This window comes from Camelina sativa, chromosome 13 (genome assembly GCF_000633955.1).
Source record: "Camelina sativa cultivar DH55 chromosome 13, Cs, whole genome shotgun sequence".
Taxonomy (NCBI): domain Eukaryota; kingdom Viridiplantae; phylum Streptophyta; class Magnoliopsida; order Brassicales; family Brassicaceae; genus Camelina; species Camelina sativa.
Genome location: NC_025697.1, coordinates 13,970,208 through 13,982,695, shown reverse-complemented (window position 1 = coordinate 13,982,695; position 12,488 = coordinate 13,970,208). Strand labels below are relative to the sequence as shown.

At 38.4% G+C, this 12,488-nt stretch overlaps 2 protein-coding genes across 7 annotated transcripts in view; both read right to left on the bottom strand.

Annotated features, from left to right (window-relative positions):
- Window positions 1-4,456, bottom strand: part of LOC104736710 (lon protease homolog 1, mitochondrial-like) — an 8,211-nt gene extending 3,755 nt beyond the window's left edge. Inside the window, exons 1-17 of one of the 5 annotated variants that reach the window (XM_019234471.1) lie at window positions 3,988-4,456; window positions 3,582-3,647; window positions 2,978-3,163; window positions 2,814-2,879; window positions 2,621-2,662; window positions 2,386-2,508; window positions 2,203-2,301; window positions 2,058-2,123; window positions 1,899-1,985; window positions 1,751-1,790; window positions 1,404-1,575; window positions 1,111-1,235; window positions 899-1,029; window positions 694-798; window positions 423-536; window positions 181-348; window positions 14-71 (exon numbers count right to left, since the gene is read on the bottom strand). In XM_019234471.1, the coding sequence (XP_019090016.1) occupies window positions 14-71; window positions 181-348; window positions 423-536; window positions 694-798; window positions 899-1,029; window positions 1,111-1,235; window positions 1,404-1,575; window positions 1,751-1,790; window positions 1,899-1,985; window positions 2,058-2,123; window positions 2,203-2,301; window positions 2,386-2,508; window positions 2,621-2,662; window positions 2,814-2,879; window positions 2,978-3,163; window positions 3,582-3,647; window positions 3,988-4,419 (2,080 nt within the window). In that variant the 5' untranslated portion in view covers window positions 4,420-4,456. The remainder of the gene's footprint in view (window positions 1-13; window positions 72-180; window positions 349-422; window positions 537-693; window positions 799-898; window positions 1,030-1,110; window positions 1,236-1,403; window positions 1,576-1,750; window positions 1,791-1,898; window positions 1,986-2,057; window positions 2,124-2,202; window positions 2,302-2,385; window positions 2,509-2,620; window positions 2,663-2,813; window positions 2,880-2,977; window positions 3,164-3,581; window positions 3,648-3,987) is intronic. The other 4 variants (XM_010456745.2, XM_010456749.2, XM_010456746.2 and 1 more) reach the window with 4 other exon arrangements.
- On the bottom strand, window positions 4,609-10,238 carry LOC104736707. Of its 2 annotated transcripts, none has more exons than XM_010456743.2 (18): window positions 10,062-10,238; window positions 9,477-9,616; window positions 9,254-9,328; window positions 9,042-9,157; window positions 8,812-8,926; window positions 8,538-8,666; window positions 8,193-8,434; window positions 7,908-8,104; window positions 7,375-7,811; window positions 6,908-7,288; window positions 6,664-6,813; window positions 6,498-6,576; window positions 6,293-6,417; window positions 5,989-6,180; window positions 5,730-5,864; window positions 5,520-5,645; window positions 5,231-5,425; window positions 4,609-5,001 (listed from the first exon to the last, which is right to left on the bottom strand). In XM_010456743.2, the coding sequence occupies exons 2-18, from the start codon at window positions 9,609-9,611 to the stop codon at window positions 4,876-4,878; spliced, it is 2,955 nt and encodes a 984-aa protein (XP_010455045.1). In that variant the 5' UTR covers window positions 9,612-9,616; window positions 10,062-10,238; the 3' UTR covers window positions 4,609-4,875. The 2 variants fall into 2 exon arrangements, with proteins under 2 accessions (XP_010455045.1, XP_010455044.1); XM_010456742.2 differs by having other exon boundaries at window positions 9,477-9,624; window positions 10,062-10,237.

The window sequence follows — 12,488 nt, the reverse complement described above, 5'->3', positions numbered from 1 at the left end:
AGATTCCTAACACCTGCTTCTCTGCAGTAATTTTCTATCAATGAAAGAAGAGCTGCATCACTCACCTCAACCTGCAGATAGTATGAACAAATTGAGCAAATCCTAAAAGTATTTGATTCATTGACAATTACTCCCCGAAATTAAAAGAGACACAATTGGAGAATAGGATTAAAGTGAGACCTGTTCAGGTTTGACGCCACAATCTCCAAGTGCAGTTTTTTCCAAATAGTCTCTTGCGATATGAACTTTCTCATCAGTGATATACCCAGCAATAGAAATCACCTCCATTCTGTCTAGCAGAGGATTTGGAATCATGTCTATCACATTTGCTGTGCACACAAATAAAACCTGTAGGGAAATGGATCAGCAATTAGCAGACATCCTAGAACCATATGAAACAAAATGGTATCCACATTAATAACCTTTGATAGGTCAATAGTAACGTCGAGATAGTGGTCCAGAAAATTTGCATTTTGCTCTGGATCCAGAAGCTCCAACAAAGCACTGGCTGGGTCACCAGCATGGCCTTTCCCAAGCTGCCAAGGAACAATATATAACACTTTTATTGCATAGAAAGTTGACTTTCTTAACTAATGATGAACAGTATTGTATCGATGGAATAAAAGAAGGTACATATGTGACTACCAACTTCAGGAAGCTAGTCACAAACTCACAATACTAAAGATATATTACCTTATCAATCTCATCGATTAGAACAAGAGGATTTGATGTCCCTACACTCTTTAGACATTGCACCATCTTTCCAGGCATGGCGCCAACATATGTTCGACGATGCCCCTAAACACGTTATTACGAGAATGATTTATTGTTTCTATGACAGAATTTAATCGAAATCATTTGACTAAACTTTGCAAGTAAAGAAAAAAATGAGCTATACCTTGATCTCAGCGACATCTGCTAACCCTCCAACAGAGAACCGGAAAAACTTGCGATTAAGAGCGCGTGCGATAGAACGACCAATACTAGTTTTACCAACTCCAGGAGGGCCGGAGAGGCAGATGATTTTCCCTGGTGATAGTCCAGGACAAGTTCTTTTTCATCATTCAAAATCAATCAGAAAGGGCCACAACTACTGTGCGAGTATCATACCTTGTGAAGTGCCTCTAAGTCTTCCAACCGCAATAAATTCCAGTATTCTTTCCTTTACGTCAGATAAGCCATAGTGATCCTCATCCAGAATTTTTTGTGCCCGCACAACATCAAAATTTTCATCACTGCAAATTTGATAAAATAGATTCCTCAATCAGTGAACACAAAGCAAATACATATGGTACCATGTGATGAGCACGGATGCTCATCCCTCTCTTTGTCAGTCCCTCATAAAGACTAGCTGCTGCTTTACTTAAATAATAAAGTTACAAGATAAAGCAAGAGTAAATTACCTGAAGTTTCCCCATGGTAATATGGTCAACCAATCTAGGTAGTTACGGGTCACGTTAAACTCGCTTGAACTCGCCTCTAACAGCTGCAGTTTTGTAAGCTCTTCTTCTATGACTTGTAATACATGCGCTGGAATTTTTTCCTTGTTCGGCTCAATCCTTTCCCTAAACTTTGCTGCAGTAATGAACAGAATATCAGTTGCAGTTGTCTTACAAATAACAGTATACTGGTCTCTGAACTCATACCAAAGACACTGACGCATCACGAATGCATAAGGCAGTGAAATTATAAAGCTCTAACGGTGATATAAATGAATACATAAAATTGAAGATACTAAGTTAGTACCGACCAGAAAGTGCAGATTTATCATCGGTCTCCACACCAAGCTCCTGCATTGGATCACTTAAATGAATAAACCAAATATGATATATACCACTGACATTATGTTGAGTTGACGAAAAATACAAGCAAAATTTGTGAGGCGGGATGAAACATACCTTCTTTATAGCCTTGAGCTGCTCATTTAGTAAGTACCGGCGTTGCTCACCGCTAATTTTTTCTTCAATTGCTTTTGCTATGGTTTCCTATATGGCTCAAAAGATTTGAATCATATTTCATTCAAACAGCTAGCGGATAAGTAGCCCCAGAAATAGTACCTGAATCTTGCTAATTTCCATTTCTTTTTTCATCAATTCCAGCGTCAACCGCAGACGTTTGTGAACCTGGGTCAATAAAGGTAGAGATGAGAGATTGAACAAGAATGGAAACCCATACAACTACAAGAATAGTGTAACTACTTACATCCAGTTCTTCAAGAACTTCTTGAGCTTGGTGCCTATTTGCACCACATATCGCAGCTCCAAAATCGGCTAATCGTGGATACGTGAAATCACCTATATGCTACACAAGTTTGAAAGAAATCTACTAAGACAGGCGTCCTGAAAGTTTTTACCTGCACATGTGAAAATTATGAAGAGAACATGCCTGGGTATATGTCTGAACGTGATCTCTCCATAATGAACTTGTCTTAAGTACATCCCTAAGCGTTGAAATAACTTCAAAGGATGTTGCCTTGATGACATCATCGTCCATGTCAAATGGGTTATCCTGCACAGAGAACAAGAAAAAAGGTTCCTGACTTAAGAATTTCAAAAAGAAAAAGGAAAAAATAAACAGAAGTCTCATATCATAAGAGGAAAAGCATAAAAGGAAATTATACCTTAAGATGATCGACTTTGACGGTAAGTGGTTCCTCACTCACCTGTATAAAGAAAAAAAATTCTCCCTTAATAAAAAGTAACTCGATTAACCAAAGGACACAAAAGGTGTAATCGCTAGGCATTTGAACTTTGAATTCTTTCCTAACTTTAATTCTACCATGTATGGAAAACCCTGTTACTCTACCGACTTACCATCTCTGTTATGCGAAGTCGCCTATGACCAACAAGGATAACTTGGTCACCTTGGATACTTGAAATCTGGAAAATCAGCAAGGAAATTGTAATGCTTGTTATGCTATTTGATTTGATCACACAGACACCAAACAGACATTAAAGAGAAGTAGCAGCAACACTACCTGAGCAAGTGTGCCAACTTCGTGAAGCCGGTTAAGTAACTCTTTCCCTTTTAGCTCATTTATATTTTTTTCTGCATCAGTGGTTGAAGATGAATCAGCTGATGGGTCATCCTTCAGAAGGAAAGCTCCGGCATATGGAGCTTGTCGTCTTCTGCTCTCCTGTAAGGCTGCGAGTACTTTAGGATCCTGCAAACCAGAAAAAAGCACATGGTGGTCAGAGGCAAAAAATGCGCATCTCCCAAACTATAAAGTTAAAGTTACCACTATAGTTAGAGAGAAATAGTTCTAGCAATTTTGCCCACATTCATCAAATGAACCAAGCAGGAAAGATTATAATATAAGAAACAATGATGTAGTTAATAATGCATCAAATGCCGCTAAAATAGCTATATATACTCGAAAAGTAACCAGCAGATTTCAAAAGAAGCTGAGGTGTCAACTTTGGTAATCGGTGATGCTGGGTCTACAGAGCACCAAAAAGAGAAGATACTGACTCTAGCTCTAAGGCTAGATACAGTCCAACATAGAGAGAATTCAATGAAATTTTTGGGTATAAACATCTTAACAAAATGTTGAAAGGCCAGAAAAGGATGAATTGACATACCTTGACATAGATTGGCATGTAAAAACCAGGAAAAAGAGGCCTATGCGGCACCGGCAATGCTAGAACCTGCAATTTAACAACAGAAAGCATAAGTCTAACTGAAATGTATATTAAGTCACAAACAAAAAGCCTCTGGTTTTGCTCTGACTAATAACTAAAAACCACCAAATCCAAATTCAAAAAAAGCAATACAAAACCACCATGGAAACAGCATACAATAACATAAGCTTAAACAAAGATGAAAAGCATCTCAAAAGACCAAAGTTTAAAACTTTGAAATCATTTCAGCAAGGATAAGATTTTGCCTCTAGAGTTAAACTGCCAACGATCCATCAAAGCATATATATATATATACATTGCGATTAGAAAGACAAAGCATATATAATCCTACAAAAATTAAACTAACCGTTAAACAATCCTCGGGCCTAGGGCTAGTGGGCACAATCGCAGACGACGATTTTGAGTCAGACCCTTCAGAATCGGACTCGACCGCCTTAGCTTCAGCCTCAGCCGCCGCCTCTCCATCGGTAGGCTCGGAGCAGAAGAAAGCACGTTGACCTAAAGAAGCAGATCTCCGATTCCACCCAGTAAGCTGACTCAACGCTTTGAACAATGGAGACTCCACAGGGCTAGTAGACCCGACCCTAATTGCAGGAGTCAAATGATGGACTCGAGAAGCGGAAGAAGTGAAGAGCTTTAACATGGTGGGAGAGAAAGATCTGTGATAGCAATTTCTGAGATTGAGGTTTATAAAGTTTTGCCTTTTAGGCAAGAAACCATTGGAGAATTCTGGAGAAGAAGAAGCCTGTAAACGAAGATTACTATCAAAGCCCTTCATAAACCCCCGACGAAGCAAAACCCCAATTTTAAAGGCAGAGAGAGAGAGAGAGAACAACACCACCATTTTGCTTTACGACATACGCCGTCGTTTTAATGTCGGTTCATTGGAACCTAAACCGGGCCAGTCTAGTTCACCGTCATTAGTAAAAGATATGAACTTTTAAATCATCGATTTTGTTTGATGATGAGTTTAATATAGAGAATCTGATACATTATACTAGTAGATTGAGCATTTGTTCTCTAATGGAATAGATCATAACAACAACAGTAACATTCTTGTCCTAACGGCATTACTTACTACTGACAACTACTGATTCCAGATCACTACCACATGTGTCTGTTTTGAAACAGAGAAGCATCGTGCTTGTGCCTAGATTAGCTCTCTACAAACCCAATAACAACAACAAGATTACACACTTTCTACAGAGATTTAAATATTACGAAGTTAGTTGAATCATCTTCCAGCTCCTGCTGCTTTGAGGAAATTGTCAAAGGGACTAGCTGGAGGTAGTCTCATCGTGGACCATGAATCCTGCAACACTCCAGATTCTCTCCCATAGATGTTCCCATCTTCTACTACCTGTAACACAGCGTATCAATATGTAAGCCTCGTATCATAAAGTTTCAACCTTTCTCTTAAACAGCCCATATGTAAGTTAAGACCTTTCTCACTATGATTGAGGACCATAGCAGATTTCAACAGTTTGTAGTTCTAATCTGTTTACTATAAGTAGGTTTTGGTATGAAAAAACAATCGAACTCGAAATCTTTGAAGATGAAATATCTACTCCAACTCAGCTGTTACGTACCTTCTCAAGTGCATATGATTCCTCTGGTGAGTTTCTGTAGAGACCATTCATCTGGCGGTTCTCAGTAGCCAACCACCTTGAGAGCTTCTGTCTAGTACCAGTCCCAAATGTTTCACAGCGGTTAGTCATTGTGTCATAAGGAAGCGGTGAAGTAGAGACAGATGACACAACCACTTGACCAGCCACCTCAAGCGCCTAGATAACAAATAACAAACCAAAATCATAAGACAACATAGATATCTATATATCAGCCAGTTTCTTCTTTATGCCGAATGCGGTCTACACTTACAGATTCCATAAGCTGGCCAATGCTGATAACTTGAGGAATAGATGGTGAAGGAGATCCTCTTGGGGGAAAACGCACAGAGAGTTCACTCGTCACTTCGTCCTCAGCCATTGAACCTGCAGGTATGTCCTGTGATAAAAAGAAACACAAGTGTCTACAGTTGCTTTTATCATCAATATCCCAAAGAATATGGGTCTTCAGAGAATAGTTTACCTCATCGAAGGATAGCGATTCCTTAGAGATACTTTGGTTTGGTTGAGGTTCAACATTTGGCCGTGATCCAAACATAAAGGCATCATCAGGTGTGAATGGCTCCGAGAGTTGCATCTTCACATCAGCTTCCTCGAGCTTAACAAGAAAATATATAAAAACCAAATCAGCACAAGAATCACCAGGTTTATACTCTTTTCTGGTGCCTAAAGCCATTGATCAGAGCTAATGCTCATTGAGAAACAGAAAATATAAGAATTACCTTAGAAATCTTATGTAGATTTTTTGCGATAATATCGGTTATAATAGTGTTGGACAGTTCTACTTTGCTTCGCATCTCAAACAGCATTGAAGTAGCCATCTGGCTATCACCCGAGGATCCAAAATCTTTCATATTTGCCTGTGGTCTTACGTGAAGTTGTAAGTCATCACCAACGAATAGATAGGGATCCATCTGAATAAAATTGAGCACATAATCAAGTTATGAGGAATCTGATATATAAAATTGAGCACACAATCTCCATGGATGAAAATAATAATTCAAAAACAAAACATTGAGAACTCACATCACCAGGAACTTGGGTCTTCAGCATTTCACAAATATGAGGAATCTGATATATTTTGGCAGCGAACATCAGCGTACTTGTGGATAAAATAAGGACCAACCGCTTGCAAACTGTGGGTAATGAGCCTGGCAATGAAGAAAGTTTGGTTTACCATAAGCCATTTCTAATACATTGATCAATTTAAGAGAGTATCAATAATCAATACCGTTATTAAGGTCCAAAGAAAGATTCCTCAGTGAGAAGAGCAGCTGGAAGGCTCGAACAACAAGCCCGTCATCAGGATTCTGCAATAAAAAATGATCATGAGAAGCTTAAGTATGATCATGAAAGTGAAACATTAATAGCCAGCAAAGATGAAACTTTATGTTGACCTTCAACCGCAAGGAAAGAAGCACCAAGCTGATAGAATGAGCAATAGCTTCAATGTTGGAAGGTAAGACATCGGGTAGAGTTGATTGTATCCAAAATGCAGATAACAATTGCCCGATTTGATCTTCGGTAAACTTCATCATTGATGGTAACTGCATCACCAGACATTATCAGACAATTGCAAAAACATGTGATGATCCTATATAGAACATAACATCCAATTGTAAGCAAAGAAAAAAATATTACCATATCAGCTAAATTAATAAATCCAGCAGTCCTATCAATTATGGAATTCAACTTGTGAAAGTTTGGGGACGATTTGTAGTTCTTAAGATCTTCGTGAGTATTATTATTATAACCGTTCTTCTCAATCTTGGCACCATCCTTATCCTTCCTGAGCTTGTCTAATCGAGCAGTAATAGATGTGAAGGCAGATGTTGTATCACTCCTCCAGTTTCTTGATTCATTAAGATAGCCAGAAGCTCTCACTGATGCAAGTCCAGCCTGAGACTGACCAGAACTTTGCAACAGTATTACTGAAAATATTTCATGCGCTCCTACACGGGTTTCGACATTTGGATGCAGCATTGCTTTTAGAAGCGCATCAAGAAGTCCGTCTGGGAAAACCTGTATAAAAATTAAATAAGGATGAAAAAATCTGTAAAAGATAATGTTAGAAACTAAGAAGAAACAAAAAAAAAACTATAGTTCACCTGTTGTGAACGCATAGATGGCGATAAAGCTGAAGACATTGCATGAGCAAGTATCAACAGCGATCCAACCGCTGCGCGTGAAACAATTCCTGAAGAAGGAAGACCCTCGACTGAAACAGCCATCATATCAAATAGGGGCTGTGTATTAACAATTCCTTTGGCTATCTCCCGCAGACAATCTTCAATAGAATTTTGAAGCATCACGTTCAAGTTGAGTTCCTCATCTCCAATTGATCTAGCTGTTGCCTGAAAGCTTTTCCTCAGGTGCCGACACAAGTCATTAACAAAACTTATGTCCCTAAGATACGAGCTGGTCCTGATCAGCTTTGCTAGACAACCAGCAACTTGTATGATATAAGCCTTGAACTCAGGGTCATTGGCAACATGCTTATTGTCAAGATGACGTACAACAGTCGACAACACCAATTGCTGACTACCTAATATATATAAAGAAACACAGCTATGAGTACACATACGTGTCTAGACAAAGACCTAATATTCTAACAAAAAAAAACAAGACATAAAGAAGGTACCAGAGGTTTCCATCAAGTATACTGCATCAGACAGAACAATCACGGCCAGCCCATTTGGGGGAGTCCACTGGCGTCTAGAATTAAAATAGCTGAACATAGGATCCAAGATTTGCCGCAGAGTTGTGCTTTCTTTAGCCAGGTCAACCATCCTCTGAAGACATATCTGTGCCCAAACTTTGGGCATCTCAGTCTCTTCTCTAAAACAATTAAAAGAGAATAAGGCAATTAACAAACAGAAGAAAAAAGAAGATATCATAGCAACAAACAGAGGATTAAGTCAGTTACTTGGTCAACAGAGTCGGATCTTTTCTTGCTGTTCTTGGTCTGACAATCATGTAGCTAGGGCTATTACAAACTGCTGTCCCTCGGCCTTCACATCTAATCACTTCATTTACCCAGTTACAATTTTGCTCTTCTCTGTCTTCGTTGGTCTGAACAATCATGTTTGCCTCGTAATTATCAAGAGTGGCATGTACAATCTCATCAACAGCAGCAAATATATGTGAAAACTCTCCCATAAACCACACCTGATGAAGAAGCAAATATAAGAAACACTTGTTAAAACCGGACAGAAACTTTTGGGAGTAAGATTGACTGAATTTGGAAGATTAAAAGAACTAGTTCTAGTACCATCGCTGAAAGGCACTGCAGGCCAGATGCTCTCAGACACAGCTTTTGATGTTCTTCACCTTCTTCACGAGCCAATGCACAAACTTTGAGGGCAAATTTTTCAATGCTGTGAGTATAAGTTCCATCAACCTGTTCATACCAGATGAAGAGTGAGAAGTTTCACGTTTTCAACATGGACTAGCATAAGTGTAGAAGCCATGAACATTCTGAATTGTTAAATCAGTCAAAGCCTCAGTATGCATAGTTCTCCTAATGTTCTTCAATAACATTTTACCTGACTGTAAATGAACCTCGTCAATGTTTGGCATCCGAGAATGGTCGGTGTGTCCAGCTTTGAATTTTCAAGTAGTTCCGTAACCACATTCAGCAAACTTGTAGCAAAATAAGCCCTTAAATAAGAGGAAAACAAAACAGGCAAGTGTTTAATAATCATCAAAGTAATGATGCAATAGATGTTGCTACGAATTTTGCGTTCCTAAAACAACCAGATATTAGAAAGCTTACATCTGATCCTTGCAATGGCAAAGCATTTTGTTGTAAGCCTCGGTAACAATATTAATGAACTTCATCTGTTCAGATCGAAGGTCCTTGTAACACCTCTCTTCAAGAAACTTAGCGATCTGTGACAGCAACAAAACAGAATATGCTGAACAGAACTTAAACACAAGAGTCCTCCTCACCAACTAAGTAGCAAGATTCAAAAACCAAAACTATACCTTAGGGATACGGATGGGGTTCTTGGCAGCATACTCACACAATTTGACAATCTTCCTCTCATTTGGTGTACCATCCTACAGAACATTCATAAAAAATAAGTTGAAAATATACCCCGAAGCACGTTTCAAACTCTCAAATCAAAACCTATACCAAAGATGTTACCAAAACACAAGTGAAAAGTGGAAACTTTTTAACGAAGTGAGGTTAAAGGAGGACACTTACAGGGGATTTAGGGAAGATCTCACCCAGCAGTTTCTTGTAACGCTTGACGGGCTGACGAGATCTCGACCTGAGAGCTGGACAGCAAATGCACATACTCTCACACGCCGGGAAAACATTCCTTGAGATAAACCCCATTCTCTCTGCAAACCTTCACAGAAGCAGATGGTGTTAGAACATCAAAAGAAGAGAACATAAAAGCTTCAATTTTTTTTTGTAAACCCTAGAGCACCCAAAGTTACTATAAACCAAGACAAAATAAAGGAGACGAGCAAAAATAAAATATAAAAAACATTCTAAGTAACAAAAAAAGGGCAAAGGAGAAACCTAATAATACATTTTTCAAATTCAAAATTCAAAACTTTAAAATCGAAGATATAAAAACAATAGACGAAAAAGATGTCAGAGGTTGAAACAACAAAACTGGGTTTGGAAACGAAGAAGGAACAAGAGATCAAAAAACACAAATGTGTCATTACCCCGATTTCTAAAAAGAAACCCTAACCCACAAAAATTTAGCTTAATCTCCAAGGTAATCGAGAAATCATGAAAGGAAACTAAAGAGATGAGAGATTTGAAGACACGTACAGAGCTTTCAGGGGACGGATCTGAGGAGAGGCGAAGTGAAACTGGAAACTGGTTTCAAAGCTTTGATTAATCTACTGAGAGAGAGAGAGAGAGAGAGAGAAAAGAAAAAGGCGCGTGGATTTGGATACAAACTGCTGCAATTAGAGAGAGAGAGAGAGAGAGAGAGAGAGAGAGAGAGAGAGCACGTGAGAGATGTTGTCACAGATTTTAATGTGTTGTTTTTTCTTTTCTCTCTCTCTCTTTTTACTAGAGAAAAAAGCAGAACTAGCCTATAGTACTTCTTCTGTCTGGTGTCAGAATCCTCCATCAATTAAAGAACAAAAACAGAAGCTAAACAAGTTGGTTGTTGTCTTTGTTTACAACAAAAATTCGAACAATTTTGGTTTTTCTTTTTGCTTATTAAAAAAAGTTGTTAAGGTTAGAATGACGAATGACCCGAATCCGGTCCGACCTGAGTCCTCTTGACCCTGAACTGATGAAATACACAATGGTCCGGTCCGTTCGTCCGGATGATATTTGGTTCCATATAATAATAATTGAAGAATGTTTCTAAAAGATTGCGAATCTTTAGAGTCTTTAAATAAATAGAAGCTACACAATAGTTTCTGTCAAAAGAAAATGTGAGTTAGTAAAGTCATCTGTCGTGGTGAAAATGTGAGTTAGTAAAGTCATCTGGTGGGGGTATTGAACTTGGTATTTTAAAAGGTTTTGTAGTATTTTAAAAATCACTTGTTATTGACTTAATGATTTTAAAAAATCTTCTCAAATCTTCTGTTATTCAACTTTAAATTCATGTAAAATCATTTAAAATAATTCACAATCTGTTGTTATTCAATCACTAGTTTGTAAATCTTGTTTCAAACCTACTGTTATTCAAAATAACAAAAAAAATTAGAAAACTTTATTGTATCTGATTCTAGGAGACTTTTTAATATATTTTTAGTTGAAAAACATTACAGACAAATCATACCTCTAGGGGTGGAATTCTGAACGATTTAAAAAAAAAAAACAAAAGGAGTTCAATACCCCCCCTCGTATTGTGTCGGAGACGACTAAAACTTCTTTCTTCCACAGTAGCTTCAAGACCCATCTTTCTCGTTCCCAATTTCTTGAACCAGAACAGAACTGGACATGGATTTAGCAAAAAACAACAGAACTGGATATGAATTTCGTTAATGATTGAGTGAAGAATTAGTGGAGACTTCGAGAAAAGGGAAACAAGCAGCGACGAAATCGAGATGATAATGAAAGAGTAGCTCCTGGGTTCACTACCACTAGCTGAGAAAATTAGAGAACCAAATCGCAAAATGACTGTTAATTTTGCACGTCTTGGAAAAAATAAAAATAAAGGCTTTATTATCGCCAAAATGCATTAGCTGAGATTTTGGAGATACTGACTGTGGTGTGCGAGACCTACAAACTGCCTTTAGCTCAGACATGGGTCCTTTGCAGGCATCGCAGTGTTCTAGCTTTTGGAGGTGGTTTTAAGAAAAGTTGTTCAAGCTTTGATGGGAGCTGTATGGGGAAAGTCTGTATGTCTACCAGTGATTTAGCTGTTTATGTTGTGGACGCTCATGTTTGGGGTTTCAGAGACGCTTGTGCTGAACACCATCTGCAGAAGGGACAAGGTGTTGCTGGGAGGGCGTTTCTCTCTGGAAATCTATGCTTCTCTAGGGATGTTACTCGGTTCTGCAAAACCGACTACCCATTAGTACATTATGCACGCATGTTCAAGTTGACGAGCTGTTTCGCGGTCTGCTTAAAGAGCACGTATACAGGGGACGATGAGTATGTTCTTGAATTCTTTCTTCCTCCAGCCATCACAGACAAGAGAGAGCAGGATTTTCTGTTGGGCTCTCTGTTTCAGACAATGAAGCAGCACTATTCGAGTCTCAAGGTTGTCTCTGAAACTGAACTCTGTGAAAATAAAAATAAAAACAAGCTCTCTTCGTCCTAGGATTTTGTTGACTTCCTCAAGCATGCTTATATCGCTCGTGTCTACGTATCCCACAGCTAACTCATATTAATATCAGTTACATATGTTAAACCAAAATTATATGTTTCATATTTTCGGATCCAAACATTTACATGTTTAACAAACAAAAAACTATGGTTGATAGTCTCTGTTTTAGTCAATCTTCACAAGATCACCACGTCAAGGTTTTATATAACACATATCCTTAGCAAAGATCAAAGTAGCCTACCAGTGTGACACTGGCAGTGTCAAGGCATAGCCTCTAAGAATGTCTTCTCCTTGGCAAGATATGTGGCTCATGTGTGAACTTTATAAATGTTGGAAACAATGATCGAATTATAGGCAACTGCAGCTTATGGAGTTAGTACCGGAAGAAGAGACCAACATGTCTCTACGATTAAAGAGATCATAGTTTCCAACATTTATAAACAACTTCAAACATGACTACATGA